The sequence below is a fragment of the Nelumbo nucifera genome, chromosome 2, assembly GCF_055504915.1.
Source record: "Nelumbo nucifera cultivar China Antique chromosome 2, China Antique-T2T, whole genome shotgun sequence".
Lineage (NCBI taxonomy): Eukaryota > Viridiplantae > Streptophyta > Magnoliopsida > Proteales > Nelumbonaceae > Nelumbo > Nelumbo nucifera.
This window is the reverse complement of record NC_142650.1, coordinates 88,569,723-88,590,715: the sequence shown is the minus strand read 5'-3', so window position 1 is coordinate 88,590,715 and position 20,993 is coordinate 88,569,723. Positions and strand designations below refer to the sequence as shown.

Below are 20,993 nucleotides of genomic sequence, written 5' to 3'. Positions count from 1 at the left end.
AGTTCTTACACCACCACACCGGCCATTAACGCGGGGTCGTGAAAGAATTGTTATTGCCATCATGGCATGTCGATGATCGAAGTCGGACTGCTCGGAGACGGTAGTCAACAAAGCGTTGCCGCCCGCTTGAAAGAATCTCGGCTGCAGCCTGCACGGCGGTGTTTTCCATGCACGGGCCGGTGATCCATTGATGCTTGTTTTCTATGTGAAGGAGCCAAGAGTAAAGACAAAGTTCGGTGGAATCTCTGCAGCGTGTCAGTGTGAGACAGATTTCTTTCTTTTTTATCGCAGCTCAACGACGTTAGTAAAATTCGAGGTATTGGGCTGAGGTTGATTGAGGTGTTTTGTTTTTGGGAGAAGAGAAAGAGAAGTGGAGGAGATGGACAGCGAGTTGAACAGAAAGCTTCTAGAGCCGACAGAAGAGGAGGGGGAGAAGTTGAAGAGCAAGATATGGGGAGAGTCTAAAAAGTTATGGATCGTAGCTGGTCCCTCCATATTCACCAGGTTTTCGACGTTTGGAATTTCTGTCATCAGCCAGGCTTTCATTGGACATATTGGCGCCACGGAAATGGCCGCCTATGCCCTCGTTGGCACCGTCCTCCTGAGGTTCGCTAATGGGATCCTGGTAAGTGTTCAATTTTCTCTCTTGTTTGTTTGTTTGCATTTAAAACAGTTAAACAGCTTAAACCAAAATAATTTCGATTCTATGAAAAACCCATCTGCTCTTCTCTTTTAAAACATGCAGCTTAGTTAAATCATCATATACCATCTGTATTTCTCACACTTTCTCCTGTTTTTTTGCATTTAAGACAGCGTATAAAACAAATAATTTGTGTTAAAAAAAGGAAAATAGGGAGAGAAAAGGGGAAAAGATCCAAAGGGAATTTTTTATAGTGAAAATTTCATTAGGTGTTGTTTGGTAACACTGAGATTGGAAAGCAAAAGTGTTTATAAAAGAAGAATGTAAAGGCTTACTTTTTTGTGCTTTTTCTAAGGCCTAAATGTAGCAAAATGCTATAAAGGTTTTTAGAACCCCTAAAGATTAAAGTACGGATTCATAAATCCCATGACTAAATCATGGGATATCACTAATATCCCTTAGATGACTTGCCCAAGTGTGAAAAGCATGAATTTTGGATCAATTCATCCCCTTGGCTCCATGCTCAGCCTAAGTAGTGAAGATGATCGAATTTTCTAGTTAAAAAAATCAATAATCCGTACGATCGAACTGTTGATTCATGACTTATTCTTTTATTTTTTTTTAATTTATTTGTCAGAACTGGCCATCCGTTTAAATTCGTTGATCCATATGCCATTGTTCCGGACGATCAAACCATCAACTCAGAAATTAGTGATCATAACGGTTCTGTTTCCGAGTCATTTTTTAAAACGTTGATTCCTACTAGGTCTTAGAATTGGCCCTTCTTGCCCCTTCCATTCTTTGGAAGATGAATCATGTATATGTTTGGCATCGATGCATGATGTTGCAGATATAGAAATGGTGTTGCTGAAGCAGTGTTTTTTTTTCTATTTGGAAATGTTGTCAACAGATAGGATGCTTTCTGAAGCAACAACACTTTCTGTTTGGTACTAATGCTCTATGTCTGTTTTCAGTATTAGTACCCATTATAAGAAGTCCATATCACTATCACATTATATTTTCATTGGTAGCAACAAGTTATAATCTGAAAAAATGCCAAATTTTGCATTGCTCAAAACTACGTTTTTTCAATTTTCAATATATAGTTTGAAACACTATTTTTTATAAAAAATTGATTACAAACAAACAGGCATTTATTGGAGCATCGTATTTTCCGCAGTGATGCTGATGTGTAACCGATTGATGCCAAACAGACGCCATGTTAATCAACCATTCAACATTGTTAGGGAGAAGAGAAAGTAAATTCGAATTAATTGAACGTGATAGCTGTTGACCGATGTGGAACCACCGGTAATGCATTAATGCCCATGCCGGTGCAAAAGTACGTAGGACCCATAATGAACATGTATTTTTATTGAGCTAATCCTTATCCAGAGAAAGTGGCTTATGCCTTATGGAGTTTGTGAACAAAGAAAAAATAAGCATAGCTTAGGTGACCAGGGATAATTTTGAAAATATATTATTTTATCTTTCACTTGTCATCTTATAAGCTGCAGCACAATCACATTGGTAAAGATTGGGGTGACGTGGAAGGCTCTTGATGGGAACTCACATTGTATAAACCCTTTAGTCCACAAAATGCATGTACCCTTCAATCATAATGTTTTGCAAAGGGTGAAAAGTAATGGGAGCTCGCCTCTTGATGGCAACAAATCCCCTCACCCCCAAGATTCAAAATATCAGTGGCTTCACGATACACTCCTGTGGCAATTAAAACCTTGTTCACCCTTTCAATGATGGAAAGCAAATAAGAATTCGTTTAGTTTGTGGGAAGATTTAGGTGGGATAGGAAAAGATGGGACGGGATGGGATAGAAAAGTGTAAAAGCCTATACTTCTATTATTTGGTTTTATATATGGAAAAATAATGGGAAAAGCACTGTGACGAACTACTTCTTTGTTGTGGGGTATTCTGTTTCACCAAGAGGAAGATGAATAGTATTTCATCGGCAGAAATTGAAGACAATGAACAGTGCCATTGGTCACCATTGGAAAGCGAACAGTGCTGCTGGAGATAGTAGTTTGGACTAATAGGTAGCAGCAAATTGTTCAGACTAAAGAGAAACCTAATTTTCCTATTCGGAAGAAGAAGAAAAAGGAGGAAGGGGAGTGACTATTCATCATCTCCTACCTTCGGACTAATAGGTAGTAGCAGACCAAACCCCCATTTCTCTCCATTTCTAAATCTTACTCACGTATTCCTCTCCTTCTCCCTCCATCCTCTTCTTCGTTCATTAGTCCTCTGTCGAACGTCTCTATTGATGGTGAGGGAAGAAGTACACTAGAGTATATCATGTTTCTCGTATCGTTTTCAACATAAACCCAACACTCACAAATCATTGTTCTTGTCAAAAGAGAGGCACTCTGAAATCGAATCGAGCTCGGATCTCCTCTATACACCAATTGAGTTCAGGCTAGACATAGAAGGTATTGCTTTGCCGGATTCGCCTTAAACTTAGGAAGAGCTACCAGAGCCGTCGATGAAATCTCAGCGAACCAACTCCTACTTTTGGGTTCGAATGGGGAAGGGGAGGTAGCAGATCGCCGATGGTAACGGGGAAGGCACTGGTTCTCTCCCTCCTTTGTTCGTCGACGCTGGTTGCCTCCTCTGTTTGTCGTCGATGGTAACAGTGCTTTCTCAACCCCAAATCCACGACTTTGGGATCTAACATCCCACATTTTTCTCATCCCATCCATCTATTTCCCTCAAAACAAATGAGAGAAAAATGAATATTTTTGGAATATTTGCTTTTTCTCATCCCCATCCCACAAACCAAATGGAGCCTAAAGAGAAAATATCAAATCAAACCCATAAATCTTTCTTCATTACTAACCAAAAGGTCCAAAATCTTTCTTTGAGCCAATAAAAATCCCACAAAAAATCGCTAAAGATTTGAGCAAAACTCAGCCTAAGATGGGTTTGTTATTGAGACAACCTTTGTGTCTTATTTCTCTTACCCTCGTTATCTCAAAAGTATGGCTGTTCATCAAAGTTTACGGTCAGCTTTAGTTTAGTAATTTTTCAACCCAATCAAGTTCGATCAATTTCGGTTTGGTCATTTATAAATGGGCCAAAACTGAACTGACCTGACTATAGACATATATTAATATGGGAAAGTGAGAAATTTTCATATTTCATAGTTTAAAATATTTTATATTATAAATTTATTTTTTAAATAATACTATTGTAATTTTTAAAGTTAAATTTAATTTTTTTTAAATTTAAATCTTTTTAAACCACTGACCAAACCAAAAACCGATTCAAACTGATACAACTTGAGTTGACCGATTTTTACCAATAGTTAGTTAGTTTTGGGTGACCAACTCCCCAACCTGACCAAGTCAATCCAATTGGCCGAATACCTTGCCACCAAATTGAACCAACCCGTGAATACCCCTAATTAGAAGGCTCAAGTTAACTGTGGAAGCTCAATCTCTGGCCAAATGTATATTGAAAAATGCTATATTAGTTCCATATACTACTCAAATGGGGTCTAAGTAGATCATCTTCAAGCATTAGATTAGGAACTTGCATCCCATGGTGGGGATGGGAGAGATGTTATTGTTTGAATAGGGTTTGGGCATTTTTTTAGTTTTAGCGCCCGGTGAAAAGTTTTAACTTTTACATACCTCCCTTGTAGATAAAACTTGGAGTTACCTCCCTTTCCTTATTGTCTTGGATGGAAAATGTTCTCCTTAATGCATTAGTTTTTGAAAGTACCATTTTGCCCTTATATCTATCAATTTAGATGAAAATTTACTAAAATACCCCCACAAGAAAATTTCACTTTTAATTAAAAAAAAATCTTCGTATTAGATTGATAAGAATAAAGTAATTTAACTCTTTAAAAATATTAGGTTTAGTGAAGTTTAGAAGGGCAAATCTATCATTTTGAATCATATTGAAAGATGCCCTAATAAGTTGTAAGGGTAATTTCGTAACTTTGAAGTCTTCATTATTTGAATAAAGATGGTGGGAAGGTAATTGCAGATTTTTAGTAAATTACGAGGGAGGTTTTAGATTTTACCCTAAATATAAGCAATAATTAGTAATTAATAAAATAGTTAAATAATAAAAAATATATAATTAATTAAAGGATGAACAATTAATAAACAGATTAAATAATAAATTGGATAATTTTAAAATTTAATAAATAATGAATAAAATGATTAAATAATTAATAAAAGGATCAAAAATTGATAAAGGGTTATATAATTAATGAAAGGATTAAAAATTAATAGTGACTAAATTATAAAAAATTATTAATTATTTTGTTACTTTATTAATTAAATATTAATTTAATAAGTAATAATTATTATTAGTTAATTTCTAATACCCACAAATTAATTGTAAGTTAGTAAATAATTCTTAATCACGACCATTTAATAAGTATTATTTAACAAATAATTATATGTATTTTTTAACATTTGTTTAATAATGAACTTCTCGTTAAATATTAAACGTTATTATAGCATTATTCATCAAAATCATTAACAATTGTCATTAACTCTTATGCAATTATTTAATAATTAATTACTTTACTATATTAATTTTGAATTATGCGATTTATTATTGAATTATTTTTACTATTACGGTTGAATGATCTAAGCCTATTTTATTTAAATATTAAACTACTAAATTATTTAATTAGCAATGTAAACGTAATTAACATATCATAAGCAGAGACAGAACAACCACAGAGAAGGGGACACCAGTTGGGAAGTCATTTGTAGAGATTGCTATTCGTACTTGTCCTTGCCGTCCACTTCCTATAAACCTGAAATGAACACTGCAACGTAAGGGAATTCACCGTTTTTCTTGTTTAAACTCGCCGGGGAGAATGACGTCGGGAGTCTGCCATTGACCGCAAGAACCCGCTATACAGCGCTGCTACAGTAATGGGACGGGGCGGTGAAACGAATCCCTGTGCATTTGAATTTTTATAATGGAGCTAACCTAAGGATGTGTTTGTATTTGGTTTGAAGGAAAAGGTAGGGAAAGGAAGAAAAAGGTAGGAAAATCTTTACAAACTTTACCTTTCCCTACCTTTTCCGTCAAACCAAACACAGCCTAAAAGAAATGGGATAAAAAGGTGAGGGCAAATTGATCATACAAGGTATCATATAAAGCGAAGCGAGATGTGTATGTATTTGGTTTGAAGGAAAAGGTAGGGAAAGGAAGAGAAAGATAGAAAAATCTTTACAAACTTTACCTTTCCCTACTTTTTCCGTCAAACCAAACACAGCCTAAAAGAAATGGGATAAAAAGGTGAGGGCAAATTGATCATACAAGGTATCATATAAAGCGAAGCGAATATTTGCCTTAGTTTTGGTGCTCGCCAAAAAAATTAAATGTGATTATATAAAACAATCTTATATCTTTATCCTTTCCTTGTACAAGTGCCCTTAAGCTAAGAAAACTATGGGGGCACTAATTACTTTCATCAAGCAGGATCAATTCTAAACCGAATGGTGCCTTAGGCGCTCTATTTTGTTGCAGTGCAATTCTGAACTGGATACAATTTTGGCACATATTTGTTTGTAATCATAACTTGCACATATTTGTCATGATGTATGCCCCTAACAATACAAATTTCGCATCACTTTTCTCTTACCTCAATTCTCTCTCATATAAAGCAGGGACCAATCATCATGATTTCCATCTCATATAAAGGTGAGGACCATATCATCTTACTTAGGCTGTGTTTGGTTGTAATGCAAATAAATTTGCACTGATATAAAACCATGGCAGTGCAAATGATTGAGTGTAAATTCTGACCTATTTTTGTTTCAAATTTTAGCTTATTTTATTTGATTGCAGTACAAATGAAGTAAATTAAGACACGAAGCATATAAGTATAATCCAAAACAAAATTAAACAAGAATTTACATTTTTTTTTACATTTGTACTCTCATATATTTGTACTAGTGCAAATAAATTTGCACTACAACCAAAGACAACATTAGTTTCATTTGGGAAGAATACAAATGCAAAAATAACCTGGTCAAATACAAACTTCTGGTTCGGAAAAGTGCAAAGTTAGTTTATCTTTGTAATGATAATTTTGTATTCTTGCCAAATGATTTTTAGTTGTGATAGGTACAAGCACAAATCCCAAGATTGGAATTCACTTTTTTTACATTGAACAACTTGAATGCAAAAGTTTGCATTCATTTTTTTTAATGCAAACTTTTGCTCTCATTTGAATGCAATTGTGTCTTGAAATCTATATTTGCTGTCATTATCAATATACAAATACATTCTTACCAAACACTTGCAAATTTGAACCAGAGTGCATATATGCACCGAACTGGTATTTGCGCCCTTCCCAAACACAGCCTTAGTATTTTACCTGTGCTGTGTTTGGTAAGAATGCAAAAAGTGTATGTATCTATGTTACTGGAAATTCGGTTAAATAAAAGTACAAATGCAAACTTGGTTCAAGTTTTGATTGATAAATTTTGGGCTATGTTTGTTTATGATAGTACAAACAAGGTTTTCAAAACTTTTAGTGCAAAAAAGAAATAAATTGACTTTCACTTTCAATATAAAAATGTAATTTTAGCAAACAACTGCAAAACCACACAACCAAAAAACCAAACATGAGTACAAATTCAGCTTTGTTCTACATTTTCATTCTTTGGTTTCGTTGCTTGTCCTCCTGCAATCACAGAAAAAAGCAAGAAGAGTTCCAAGTCCAGTCAAAGATTCATAACCACATGCATGGCTTGCAATCGATTTTAGTAGGACCATAAACGGGTAAAATCAAGTAAGATATTAGGTTGAATGGTTCTTTGAGAATGACAACTTATTAATTTGCCTTTTTTTATAATTTTTATTTTGAAAATCTAAATCTGTTGATTCTGAGATATGCATTACAAGTCATATATACCATAATTTTACTTGATGAAAAATATTCAATCATTATGACTGATTGTTATGTTTGTGCCTTGAATTCTTTGTAGTGACCCACTTTATGAATCCGTCCGAAAATAATCTGAGAAAAATTCAATCATTATTACAGAGTGTGTGATTAGGATTTATTCTGTAAGTGAGATTGTGAGTTTTCTTCTCGATTGCTGACTATATAGTGGATTTTTGCTCCTCATTCACCCCGTGGACGTAGGCTATAAGCCAAACCACGTAAATCTGTGTTCTTTGTGCTTACTTCTATCTCTGTTTTCCTTTCATTTTGAGTGCCATTCGAATCGGTATTTCTTGGGTTTTTCGTAACACTGATTATTCATTTGGTGTATGCAGTTAGGCATGGCTAGTGCACTAGAAACTCTATGTGGGCAGGCATACGGTGCTAGGCAATACCATATGCTAGGTGTTTATCTTCAAAGGTCATGGATTGTTCTATTCATTTCTTCATTATTTCTACTTCCAGTCTTCCTTTTCACAACCCCAATTTTGAGGTTCTTAGGCCAGGATGAAGCTATAGCTGAGGTGGCGGGGACAATTGCACTGTGGTTGATCCCTGTGGCATTTTCATTCATTGTATCCTTCACCTGCCAAATGTTTCTCTCAGCACAAAGCAAAAACATGATCATCAGTTACTTGGCAGCATTTTCACTTTCAATCCACATCTTTCTGTCATGGCTTTTGACAGTCAAGTATAAATTTAGAGTTCCTGGTGCAATGATATCAACAATCTTAGCATACTGGATACCAAATATAGGACAGCTTCTATTTGTTATTTGTGGAGGATGCCCCGAAACATGGAAGGGTTTTTCATTCCTTGCATTCAAGGATCTTTGGCCAATTATCAAGCTCTCTCTTTCATCTGGTGCCATGCTATGGTATGCTTCTTTCTGTCTTTTGTAGGCTAAAATATTCAGTAGTTTGTAAATTTGAACACTGAACTAATTTGATCTCTTGTCTGCATTGATTAAGTAGCCAAGACCCACATTGGTTATTTCTTCTTCCATGAGAACCTTGAATATTGTATCTCAAGGACTATATTGTTATTATTATTATTTTTTCCTTTGGTGATTCTTCATGTTTGGGTTATAATAGGGAAACTTAAAAAAATAAAATAAAAAACCTAAATATTTTTGCAGAAAAAAGCTTTTTTTTTCCCTGAAAGAACCTCTATAGGATGTAATTGAACACCTTAACAAAAGGATAACAGAATAGAGGAAATTTTGAACTCAAGGCTTATTAACCATTACTATAGACCATAATTTTCCTTCAAATTTATTAAACCATATGAAAAAGGAATTTTTTTTCTAGCCTCATGGACATAATTTAAAATTAGACCATAAAAATTACCATGAGGGGATTGGAACACTATGTTTGATCTAACATATTTCCTGCCATCTGATGAATAAGCATGGGAAAACATCTCCCCACTCATATTTTTCAGCTTTGGTTTGAAAAGCTAAAATTGTCAATTTCGTAAGGAAAGCTAAGGCCGGGAACTTTGACCAAGGTGTTAGGAATTGGTAAAGGAAGAAACTACGGATTTTCTTTCTTTCAATTTATTTATTTTTTAAATGGGCCATATATATAGAAATATTCAACTTTTGGGGTGGTACTTTCTCATATTTTTCCTAGAAACATTGGAAATGTATTTTCTCTCATGATAATAAAAATGATTGGAAGTGAGCCCAATGAAGTGCTTCAGATAGTGGACAACAGCAAGAGGACTGTATGTGAATATAGGTTAGGTTGGTCTCTGGTTTCAAATGTGAGTACATGCAGATTTTAGATCTAAAATTTTGAACAACTCAGTTAGGAGGACAGGTCCAGGCCTTTCTTTCAAAAAGGAAAAGGGCTAAATATAGCTAGAGATTGATGACATTTCTTTGTGAAGTCTGCACCAGTTCATGTAGGCATCTATTTCCATGGTCCTACAAATAGACTTGGTATAACCATTATTATTTTAAAAGGCATATGAGAGCTTGGGTCATCTGCATTTGAACTTGAAGGAATTTTCCTTTGAGTCCACATCAAATTATGTCATGTCAAAACTACCTACTTGATTACAGGTTATAAAATTTAATTTCCTTAATTTTGGATGTGGTTTAATGTGTACAAGCTTAGTTTCTGTCACCATTATTCTCATCTGCATCATCTTAGTCTACATCTTTTCATTGAAATTTTGTTCGCCCAAGAGTAGACATGCAATGGTGGGGACACCATGATTGAAAGTTTTCTTAGCCCTCTATTATTAGCTCTCCTTTGATCTTTGAATCCTTCTGGCAGACACTCCTCTGTTATGAATACAGAGTTCATAGATCATGCCAAACCCAGTTGGTGGTTTGGCATCCCAAATGAAATTCTTTTCACTGACCTCCAAAGTGATGGCTTATTTCATCATTTCTGAAATAAAGATTGTTCTCCAAGTGCCAAAACATATTCAAAGGATTGAATCTGGTGGATGGAGGGAGGGAGGGAGCAACAAGTTACCATCCACCCTGACCCTAGATCACATAGTCTCTTTAAACAAAACCAATAACCTGCAAGTTACCATCATTTCTGAAGTAAAGATTGTGCTTCAAGTGTCAATACACATTCAAATGATTGAATCTGGTGGAGGGTAGAGAGAGAGAAAGAGAGAGAAACAAGTTACATCCACCCTGACCCTAGACCACATAGTCATTTTAAACAAAACCAATAACCTCAAGTTACCATCAAGGAAGACTTAGGCACACCCCCTGATCTGGCCAGTGAATTGAGTGTCTTTCACAATATCATAAGACTGTTAGGTCGAATGACATATGGATTAGTGTCCTTGAAGAGCCCACCCAAATATGTTTTTTCTGCCCCTTGAATTCACAGTGTTCCTGCTTCATTTTGCACTTCTGTACTGGTTTCAATCCATTATTATTGTGGTTTCTTGGATATTTTGTGTCAGATTTATTTTGGATTTATTTTCTAAACTGAATTTTATCCATTATATCTCTAACACTGTAATGGTGGAGCTCTACAACCAAAGATCAGTCTTGAAATAATGAGTACTCTCATGAAACAATAACTAGAATGAACTAGAATGAAGTTTGCATATTAGAAGCCCGGTACTCCTCTGATACTTCATGATATCTTAGAGCCACCATTCTTTGCCTAGACTAGTGTGGTTTCTTATACACCATGTGGTAAAGAGAGAGAAAAAGAAAGAAAAAGAGAAAGAGAAAGAGAAAGAGAATGGAGAGAGATCTAACTGGTAGTTCATTCATCACTTTCTATGTATCACAATTTAGTGAGGACTTGAAAGAAAACTTTGCTTCCAAACACATACAATCTGAGATGGCATATGAGGCTTGTACATAAACTCTAGCATTCCAGGTTGAGTTTTGTGAGATGCCATTCACAAGGTGGCTTTTGGGTAGTCAGAAATCTATGTATTATCTCTACTCTTCATCTTGTTTCTTCCTTTATTCTTTTTTTGTTACTTGATTTTCTTGTCATTTCTCTGATAAACAAGTTTTTTGCTCTTGAAAAGCTTTTCCATATACATAAGCCTGCATTTTGTTTCCATGTTTTAATCTTGCCCTAGGTCCCACTTCAATACCAGCTTCAGTTTTTCTCCTGTGGATAAGGGAGTTTTTCTTTATTGTTCTCTTTGGGTTCTAGGTTTAAAATTTCAGACAGCATAATCTGGATTCCAAATATTTATATCCTCCTTGATTATTAAGCATCTTACTAGACCACATAAATTTTGTTTTCTTGTTTTCTTTATTTTTCTATTGTTGTGGTGCCATCTGTCCACACAATTACACTTTCACACAACACACATAAAATACAGTTGCTCATTGGCTTCATTCAATACATCCAGCTACTGGATTGAGTAATTGTTTGCTCACCTAATTCAAAACATTTTCCAACATTGGATAATTTGTGAATAAAAATATATTCCTGCAATCTAGAAAAAAAAGTTCTGCTTCGCTTTGCATAGAATTTGCTTCTAATTAACTTGTTTTGTTCTCACAGTCTTGAGCTCTGGTACAACACAGTGTTAGTTCTTTTAACTGGCAACATGAAAAATGCTGAAGTTGCCATCGATGCTCTTTCTATCTGGTACTTTTAATGCATGATTAACTATATCATTTCCCTATGTATTCTCTTGTTTCCCTTGCTATTTTATATTTTTCTTGTCTACTTCATTATTCAAATGATTGACAGAAGTACATTTTACAATATATGATTTATGAACCAGCCTCAACATCAATGGATGGGAGATGATGATATCTCTTGGTTTCTTGGCTGCAACAAGGTATCATTACTCATAACTTTTTAATGTCATATTTATGATCTCCCTGAAGTGTTTTTCTTAGATAAACAGCAAGTAACATGCATAAAATGTTATATATCTTTGGTATATACATCTCATTACCTTCCCCATACCAATTTTGAGTCAAATACCACTCAATATGTTATTTAATTACGTTACGGCTGCATTTGGATGCGATGTAAATCAAGAACCGATGTAAAATTTATATTGGTTCGGTTTTGTATGCGTTTGGAAAGAGGGTGTAATTATTATCGACGTATAACCACACTCCGGTTAAGTTTTGCATGCATTTGGATGGAGTGTAGTTTTACATCGATAATCGATGTAAAACCTCATCAGATCTAAAGTTTTACATCAATAATCAATGTAAAAACTACATCGATTTTATCAATGTAATACTTTACCCTCTTCCACCCATCACTATTTTCAAAAAAGAAATGGTCACTTTCTGGTTCAGTGTAAAACGCCATCAGTATATTTTTACACTGATTCCAAATGCAGCCTATATAGATTATGCCTGAACTAGGATATTTTCCCCTTCCTTTTATAATTAGTACTGAATTACTGAAAACAGTGAAACTGATTAGATAAATTTTCAAAGAGTGTTTCTCTTCGAAGCTAGAAATTCTTGTCATTGTTATCAATTTGTACCTTCTCTATGCTATTCCAGTAAATCTTTTGTCTTGGTTTGTTTGAGTTGTTTTTCAGTGTGCGGGTGTCAAATGAGCTTGGGAGAGGGAGCTCTAGAGCTGCAAAGTTTGCAGTTGTTGTGGCTGTTCTTACATCATTAGCCATTGGACTTGTGCTATTTGTTTTTTTTCTATTTTTTCGTGAGAGGCTTGCTTATATATTTACAGAGAGTCGTCAAGTGGCCAGAGCTGTTGCTGATCTATCACCTCTTTTAGCTTGCTCCATACTTCTAAATAGTGTTCAACCAGTGCTTTCAGGTGAGTTTCTTCCTATCTTGACTCCTCAAATGCCTGAAGGCATGTGACAAGAATGTTAACATCACTATGTGAGATGCAAATATGAAAAGAACTGATGGCATATTGTATTAAGACTAGTTCTCATTGTGTAATGTGTTTGTCAACTTTAGGAGTTGAATGACAAAGAGACAACAACAGTCCCATATAACTATTACACAATAAATTCAAACAAAAAGGTTTTTATCAACAAAAGCTTTTCCTTTCCACCCTAACACCATTATAATTAAGGGTCTGTCATTTCGATTCCAACTGTTTGGTTGGGCGGAATCAGAATCCCATTTACATTCCCCCATTTGAGGGAATGATCATTCCCTCCCCCTCCCTTGGGAATGGAATATCCCATTCTAACTCATCCCAATTCCTGTCTCAACCAATTAGACTATGGGAATAAACCATTCCGATTCTGATTATATTCCACTGAATCAAATGGGCCCTAAAATGTTATTTATTGAAGATGCTATTAGGGAATGCCAAATAGCCTTTTTTAAAAAAAAAATTATTAAATCAAATGAATATGAATTGACATTTTATATTTCTCTTTATTCTTAGGGGTTGCGGTTGGTTCAGGCTGGCAAAGTATTGTAGCTTACGTGAATTTAGCCTGCTACTACCTAGTAGGAATTCCTATAGGAGCTGTGCTTGGTTATATCTTCCATTTTGACATTAAAGTGAGCTCTTTTATCTTGTTCTTCCAACCTAATTTTCCACTCATTTTGTCATATTTTATTACACTGTAAGTTATTTTAGAAATTACAATGGAGAAACAAGAACATGCTATCATTTTCTTATTCATAAAATGTTCAGAAATTGGAACAAAGCTCCAGTAGATGAGATATGTGATTAAGATATATTTCAACTAAAACCATATAGTATTTAATAAACTGAATTTGAGACACTGACATTTAACTTTTATAAAGGGCCTAAATTGATTAAAATATCAATTCTTTTAGATGTATCTGCTGCCTAGTCCCATGCATTTATTGTTTGGTACTATCAAAATTAATATGTTTCTTAAATCTTCAAACATTGTAATACAAGGACCTTGCAAATCATTTTTTGTTTTGTGTTGTAATCCATCGTTCGTACTGGCTAAAGAACAATAATTGTTTCTTGATGAAGTTAATTGTTCTAAATTATGATTTATTTGGCAGGGAATTTGGATGGGAATGTTATTTGGCACTTTTGTTCAAACTCTTGTACTTGTTTACATAACCTTGAGGACTGACTGGGAGGAGCAGGTATTTGTTTTTGGATCAATTCCCTTTATTTGGAGCGTTTTATCAAACTAGGACATTTGTATAGGTGGTACCATTTTAACTTGCAAAAGATGTATGGTATATATCCAAAGGTCTCACAGAAAACTTCCGTAAGTTGTAACATACCATAAAATATATGCCATTGACTCTATAGAAAAAAAATTCAGTGATTAAAATATGGATACAATACACACCTTGCATTGATCATATCATATGATCATGGTTTTCAAGGCACCAAGGCAAGGCTAGGCGATAGGGGGGGCGCTTTGTCCCTAGGTTTCATAACCATCTTTCCTTAATAATGATTCATAATTTTCATAAGTATAAATTTCATGTTTAAGTCTAGAATATCAACATTTTATGAGAAGAAAAAGAACAAAGGAAACAAAATTCAAAAAATATAGGGGTTGAACCCCTACTTTTGTTATAGGAAAGAAGAAAATAAAAGGTGGAATAAGAAGAATAAGATGTGGAAGAAGAAAATCTGTTGATTAGAAAAAAATTCAAGTTCTTCCCTTGCTTATTGGTTCAGGTTTTGAAATTTTTGAGGGTTCAATCAAGGATCAAAATTTCGATACGATACACCCCGTATCAGGTGTATTGTACTTTATCTTTGGGGTCCTGATACCTGTTTACCGGTGTTTTCAGGTACCTATCTTTTTAAATAATATATATATATTTATTAATTTATTTAAATATGAAATTGAAAACCAAAGAAAAAAAATATGGGGAGTATCGTTATAAGTACCAATACACCTCTGCCAATACACAGAGGTGTATCGATACTTTGAACCATGGATTCAATTTAGTAGTTAGCAATGTTTGTGTTGACCAAACCCTAACAAAATAAGAAAATAATAAAAAGAAGTTAGTGTATAAACACATAAAATGAATATTCTAGTTTAATAATGTCTATTTTATTTATAATGTTAAAAAATTAAAGATATAAAACTATTTTATAACCTGGTGCACAAAACTGTTTGGTGACTGGGCGAGGCGAGCCTCCAAGGGCGCCTTGTTGCCTAGGTGTCACCTTGACAACTATGCATATGATTCATATCTATATTGGTTGACTTGGAGACGGCGGATATGACGATACAAAGATTTTTAAAAACTTTATAACTTTGGGATCATAAGTCTAATCTCTCTAATGTTTGTAAAATAAAAATGTTATTGGCTATATCGATATGCACCAATACCTAACTTTGGGTATCAGGCAATATCAATATTTTAATCCTTGGAGAAAATAACAATGAGTATGGCACTAAACAAAATTTAGATGATGATGATGATGATTCTATAAAAAAAATGCGGGCTGGCATTTAGATGGTCTAAGTTGATGAGCACGATATATTATGGATGTTTTTCAAAAAAGGGAGAAAATCTATACCTATGGAAAGTTGGAGTTAAGATTTAAAATATTGATGTATGATATGTCTGAAACAAGGTATATTGTATCAATTTCCAAGAGGACGGGTATGTGGCATGGGTAGAATGGATTGATATTGAAACAATTTCTCTTGTGTTGGTCTATATTTATCCATATCAGGTTTGTAGTGTTCTGCGATATAGCCCATATTCTTTTGGAATTCAAATTTCATGTTCAATTAATTGTCATTTAACCCATTAGATCCGACTGTTTACTTCTTCTTAATTGTGGCTTTATCTAACCTTTTATGCCCCCAATTAATTGTCATGTACTTTTCCTTAAATCTCTCTCTCTCTCTCTCTATGTGTGTGTATGTGTGCAAACCCCAAAATTAATTCATGCTGAAGAGATGGTCATTGTAAATTTTGTTAATGAAATATATAAAAAATTCCTTTTGAGGGTGGTTAATTTCCTATATTTTAGATAAATTTGTATTATTTTTTCTAGCTTAATGCTATATTTTTAATTAATTTTAAAATTTTATTGGTCTATAATTTTTTATTTTATTTTCACATAAAATTATAAAAACCCTCTTCATAACAATTCTATAAACCATCCTTGTGTTCTGACCCCTATAGTTTTGAAAAAACACAAATGTCTTCTTTTCCTTAGCTTTTCACTAACAAAGACATTGAAATTACAAAAATATCCTTATTATTGTTAACTTATTACCATATACAATCTAAAGTTTCAACTTTACCCTCCACTAATTTATTTTGCTTGATGACTTTCAAAGAATAAAATTCTCTACTCTTCTTGGACAAAGGTAAAAAAGCCGAAGTGAAGTAAAAGGAAGATTTTTTTTTTCAGAGGTATTTTAGTAAATTTATATCTGAATGAAGTTGGTTAATGGTAAATTTGGTATTTAAAAATTAATGCATTACATTAACAATTTCTATTTCAAATCCTAATGGAAGGAAAGTATTTGCACATTATTTTTTCAAAACAATATGGAAGGTTTTTGTTAATGTCTAAACGTAGGCGAGGTTCATAGGATTGTTAATTAAACTATATTTAAGATTAATAAAATTGATATTATTTTTTATTTTTATTAATGCTTATTAAGTTTAATTATAAACTAGTAATTTTGTATTAGCTTTATATTAATTTTAAAGGAATTTTAAATGGATATTAGTTTTTAATTTATCTTATTACTTTTTTATTAATTCATTTATTTTATAAATAACAATTTTTTATTTTTATTTTCTTTAAGTAGTTTAATAAATTATTTTTACTATGATTAATTAATTTTTATTATTTTCAAGTGAAATAACAATGGATTTTAATTTTAATGATGTTTCATTCAATGTTTTCAACTCGTCGTTAACTTAAATGGTTAAACCATTCAAACCATCACTCGACCCTATTTTTGAGTTTTCTAAAACCTATTATTTTTTCAAAAACTGTTGATTTGGTCAAACCCTTTTGACCCAGGCAATTGAACTTTTGACCTAGTCAATGGGTCATAGGTTACAATATATAATGTATTGAAAACTTTTAGAGGACTTAACTTTGTCGTCAACTATTTTATTGCATGGATCTTTTTTTTTTTTATTTTGGGTCTTTTTCGTCATCTTTACAACCCCACTATACAAAAACACTTATTTTTTGGCTTCAAATTTCAATTTTGGTTCCTTTTCTTTATAAAAAATTAAAAACTAAAATAAAAAGTACAAATTGGACCTAAAAATATGTATACACAAAAAAATTGTAATTATATTATATTATACGTATACAAGTGGATGGTATGTCATGGTTTGACACATCTAACCCAGACAGTTGATCCATAACCTAGAGCCAAAAACTATTCAACCTCCAAGTTAGTTTTTTAAAACATTGTTTTTTTTATTGAGTGAAATAAATAATATTTATTGTGATATGCAAATTATTTGATTAATCAACTTAAAAATTAATTATATTTTAAATGAAGTAGATTATTTAGCCCAATAATATATAATAGAATATCTCCATTTTAATATAATTATTGTTTAATATAAACATATCTAATGTATCTAAAATTGAAGTTAAAATGAGATAGATATCAATATCGACAAAGGTAATGAATTTTAGGTAATTTAGTGGAGTAATGGAGAGGAGAGAATTAGTGGCATGAGTTATTGAAGAAGAGAGTTAATGGCATAATTAATGAGAAGAGATAATTATGGGAGTTAATGAGAAAAGGAGAGAAACTATTTTATATAATATGCTTCTCTCTTGTATGATGCATTATTAGTAAAACTATTGTATGATATCTACATGTTCCTATGTGTTTATTGTAATGTATTTCATCCTTAACTATTATGTGTTTACACATTATTCATACTTATTTCAACCTTAGATTTATGTATATTTGTGAGATTTGTGTGACTTTCCTTAATATATTTGGCCTATCTAGATTTTTCGTCTATATCCTTGTGCATCCCAAGTGTATAATAATATTTATCCATTTCTTACATTTTTTATATGCTTTGTGATACTAATATTTTGAAATTTGGTTGGGGGGAAAATAATGAGTAGACCTGCTCATGGGTCGAGCTTTGTTTATGTATCAACAGAATATATTTAGGCCCGAGCCCGAGCCCGCTTCCGATCATTAAGCCCATGTCTTGAGCTTGAGCCCGACCCTCATATAAAGTCCGAACTCTCGCTTGAGCCCGAGCCCAACGAAAAATTTGAAAATAGTTTTTTCTGTTTTTATTCAATAAAAAAGTATTTTATTTATATTAAAAACCCTCAAAACACAAGAATAATAAAATATCTCATTATTACTTGAGAAAAGAGAAGAGGAACAAAGAAAAATATTATATATATTTTTATTATTTAATATATTATCAAGTCGGACTTGGGCTCGAGAAAGCCTAAGCCCAGCTCGAAAAAGGTTAAGTCTAGTGTTTTAAGACTGAGCCTAAGCCCACAGGCCTAAAATTATATCTAAGTTTGACTTAGAATGAGCCAAACCAGGCCAACTCATCGGGCTACCTGGCCCATGAACATGTCTGATAATGAGGTTTAAATATGATAAATATTTGGTAAATGTAAAGTGTATATTGTTTCTCCTATATATGCACAAATGAATCATGTTTCTAATGAATGTTGACAGGTAGCACTAACTCGTCAACGTGTGAACAAGTGGTTTGTACCAAGATCAAAAGAATCAAATGGTAACACACAGAATGCGTGACATCATCACATTTTGTTGGAAGAAAAAGGACTACTTTCTATGCAATTAGCAACTTGGTAGGTTGCATTTTGGACATGAGAAGCTGCTTTACTAGAAACAAGAAGCTACAAGGCCACGATTGGATATTGTTCTTCTTGTTATTTTTCAAACTTTAAATTGTTTATATATTTATTTTTTAAAATAAACACTAGGTTGATACATGTAAGGATGTGGGAATGTTTCAACTTGTTAAACGTTGACTCTTACAAAGAAATTTCATGTAGGATGTGTTAATATTGGTAGGATTAGGATGAGATCAATTTATGGGCAATTGATCATATAAAATGATCTTGAGTATACCTGTTCATGGGCTGGGTGGGGTCGGGTTTGGGTCGGATTTTGTATATGTATCAATAAAATACACTCAGGTCTGAGCCTGAGCCCGGCCCGACCATCGGGCCTAGGTCTTGAGCCCGAGTCCGGCCCTCATATAAAGCTCAAAGCCCGGCCAAAAATTTGAAAACAGAATTTTTTTTTTCTTTTTCCATTCAATAAAAAGTGTTTTATTTATATTAAAAACTTTCAAAACTTAAAACTAATAAGCATCTCACTATTACTTGGAAAAAAGAGAAGAACAAAGAAAAAATATTGTATATATATCTTTTATTAAATAAAATATATTTTTATCACTTAATATATAGTATCAAGTCTGGTTCGGGCTTGGGCTGAGCTTTTTTGAGAAAGCCTGAGCCCAGATCGAAAAAAAGTTGGGTCTGGTGCTTTAGGCCCAAGCCCGCAGGCCTAAAATTATGACTCAGCCCAACTTATAACAAGTCACCTGGCCCATGAACAGGTCTAATCTTGAGGTGTTATAATCCTTTTTTTGTAAGAAAGATTAACAATAGAACAACCATCAACAAACAACTAGAAACAAAGAAAAGAAAACCAACAAAGCAACAAAAAGAAAACCTAAGGGACTTTAAGGAGGTTCTTGAATCTCACACCAAATTGCTTCCTTCAACCACCATCAAAGGAGCAAGCCAATTTGGGAGTGTTCCAACCCAATGTTTTCAAACCATCGTTGACCCAGACGATCGGGCTATTCGGACTGGAAACCATTTAGGCGATCGGTTCTGTTTTACCCCAAACTTGGTATTTGGTAAAAAACTGTTGAATTAGTCAATGAAGACCTAGACGGTTTGATCATTGAAGCATTCGATTTGGAGAACGGTTTGCGACAAGGTTTTAAAAACTAACAAAATTTCATATCTGAGACTGAGAAATCTCAGATCTGCACAGATTTGTCTCTCTTGCGCAAGACGGTGAGAGAGATCTGAGATGTGTGAGACAGATCTGTGTGAGACAGTGAGAGAGATCTGAGATGTGTGAGACAATAAGAGAGTGTGAGATCTGAGATTGAGAAATCTCAGATCTACTTTCATCACCAGTTTGCCACCAACGATGCCATTGTTGCTGCTGTAGTTCGCCATTGCCGTCGTCGTCGCCGTTGCAATTTGTAAGTCCTTCTCTTCTTCTTCTTTCAACCGATAGTTTTCTCAAATCTCTCTCATTCAAACCTTACTAACCCTAATATTCCAATCTAAGATGTTCAAACCATTCAAACCGTTTGACCCAGATGGTCGAACTACTGACCCAGAAACCGATGGCTAGAACGGTTCCGTTTCCGGGTCAGTTTTTAAAACCTTGTTCCAACCAGCATTCAAACTTGAACTACCTTTTGCAGCCAAAGCATGGGCTGCACTGTTACGCACCCAACCTGTGAACACCAAACTAAAACTTAATCCCTCCAAACCGAACAAATCATTCAGTAGAGACCACACTTCGAGAAGATGAGAAGGACTTCTAATTTAAGGAACTCACAAGGTGTACAGAGTTTACTCTTTTTGGTTAAGAAATTGGCTAGGGTCAATTAGCTAAACCATAAGGGTAGGTTAAGAAATTTACCCTTTTTAGCTAGGGTCATTCAGTTTGTAGTCTTCCTTTTTAGAACACCCGAATAATCTTCGAGTAAGGGAGAAAGGGGGAAGCAAGAATAAAAAAAATGGGAAAATTCCCAATTAGTGGATACTAAGCTCTTTGAATACCCGAGTTGTGATCGATGTTTGGTAGAAAGAATCTGAAGTGGGGCACCAAATGTGGTTGATTTACTTGGCTCTATTACATGGCCAAATGAAATTCATTTGGCCCGCGTCAATTTAGATTGGCTATTACTCAAAGCAGCTTTCAAGTGTTGGGAAGATAAGA

General features: G+C 33.9%; 1 protein-coding gene across 5 annotated transcripts; it reads left to right on the top strand.

The window, feature by feature from the left end:
* On the top strand, nt 1–19,002 carry LOC104606049 (protein DETOXIFICATION 21-like). 5 transcript variants are annotated; one of them, XM_088897678.1, is made up of 9 exons: nt 1–254; nt 361–625; nt 7,922–8,463; nt 11,597–11,683; nt 11,823–11,879; nt 12,606–12,844; nt 13,433–13,551; nt 14,035–14,121; nt 18,669–19,002. In XM_088897678.1, the coding sequence occupies exons 2-9, from the start codon at nt 380–382 to the stop codon at nt 18,747–18,749; spliced, it is 1,458 nt and encodes a 485-aa protein (XP_088753804.1). In that variant the 5' UTR covers nt 1–254; nt 361–379; the 3' UTR covers nt 18,750–19,002. The 5 variants fall into 5 exon arrangements, with proteins under 5 accessions (XP_088753804.1, XP_019054783.1, XP_088753805.1 ...); XM_019199238.2 differs by having other exon boundaries at nt 1–260; XM_088897681.1 differs by lacking the exons at nt 1–254; nt 361–625 and adding an exon at nt 6,311–6,334.
* The last annotated feature ends 1,991 nt before the right edge of the window (nt 19,003–20,993 follow it).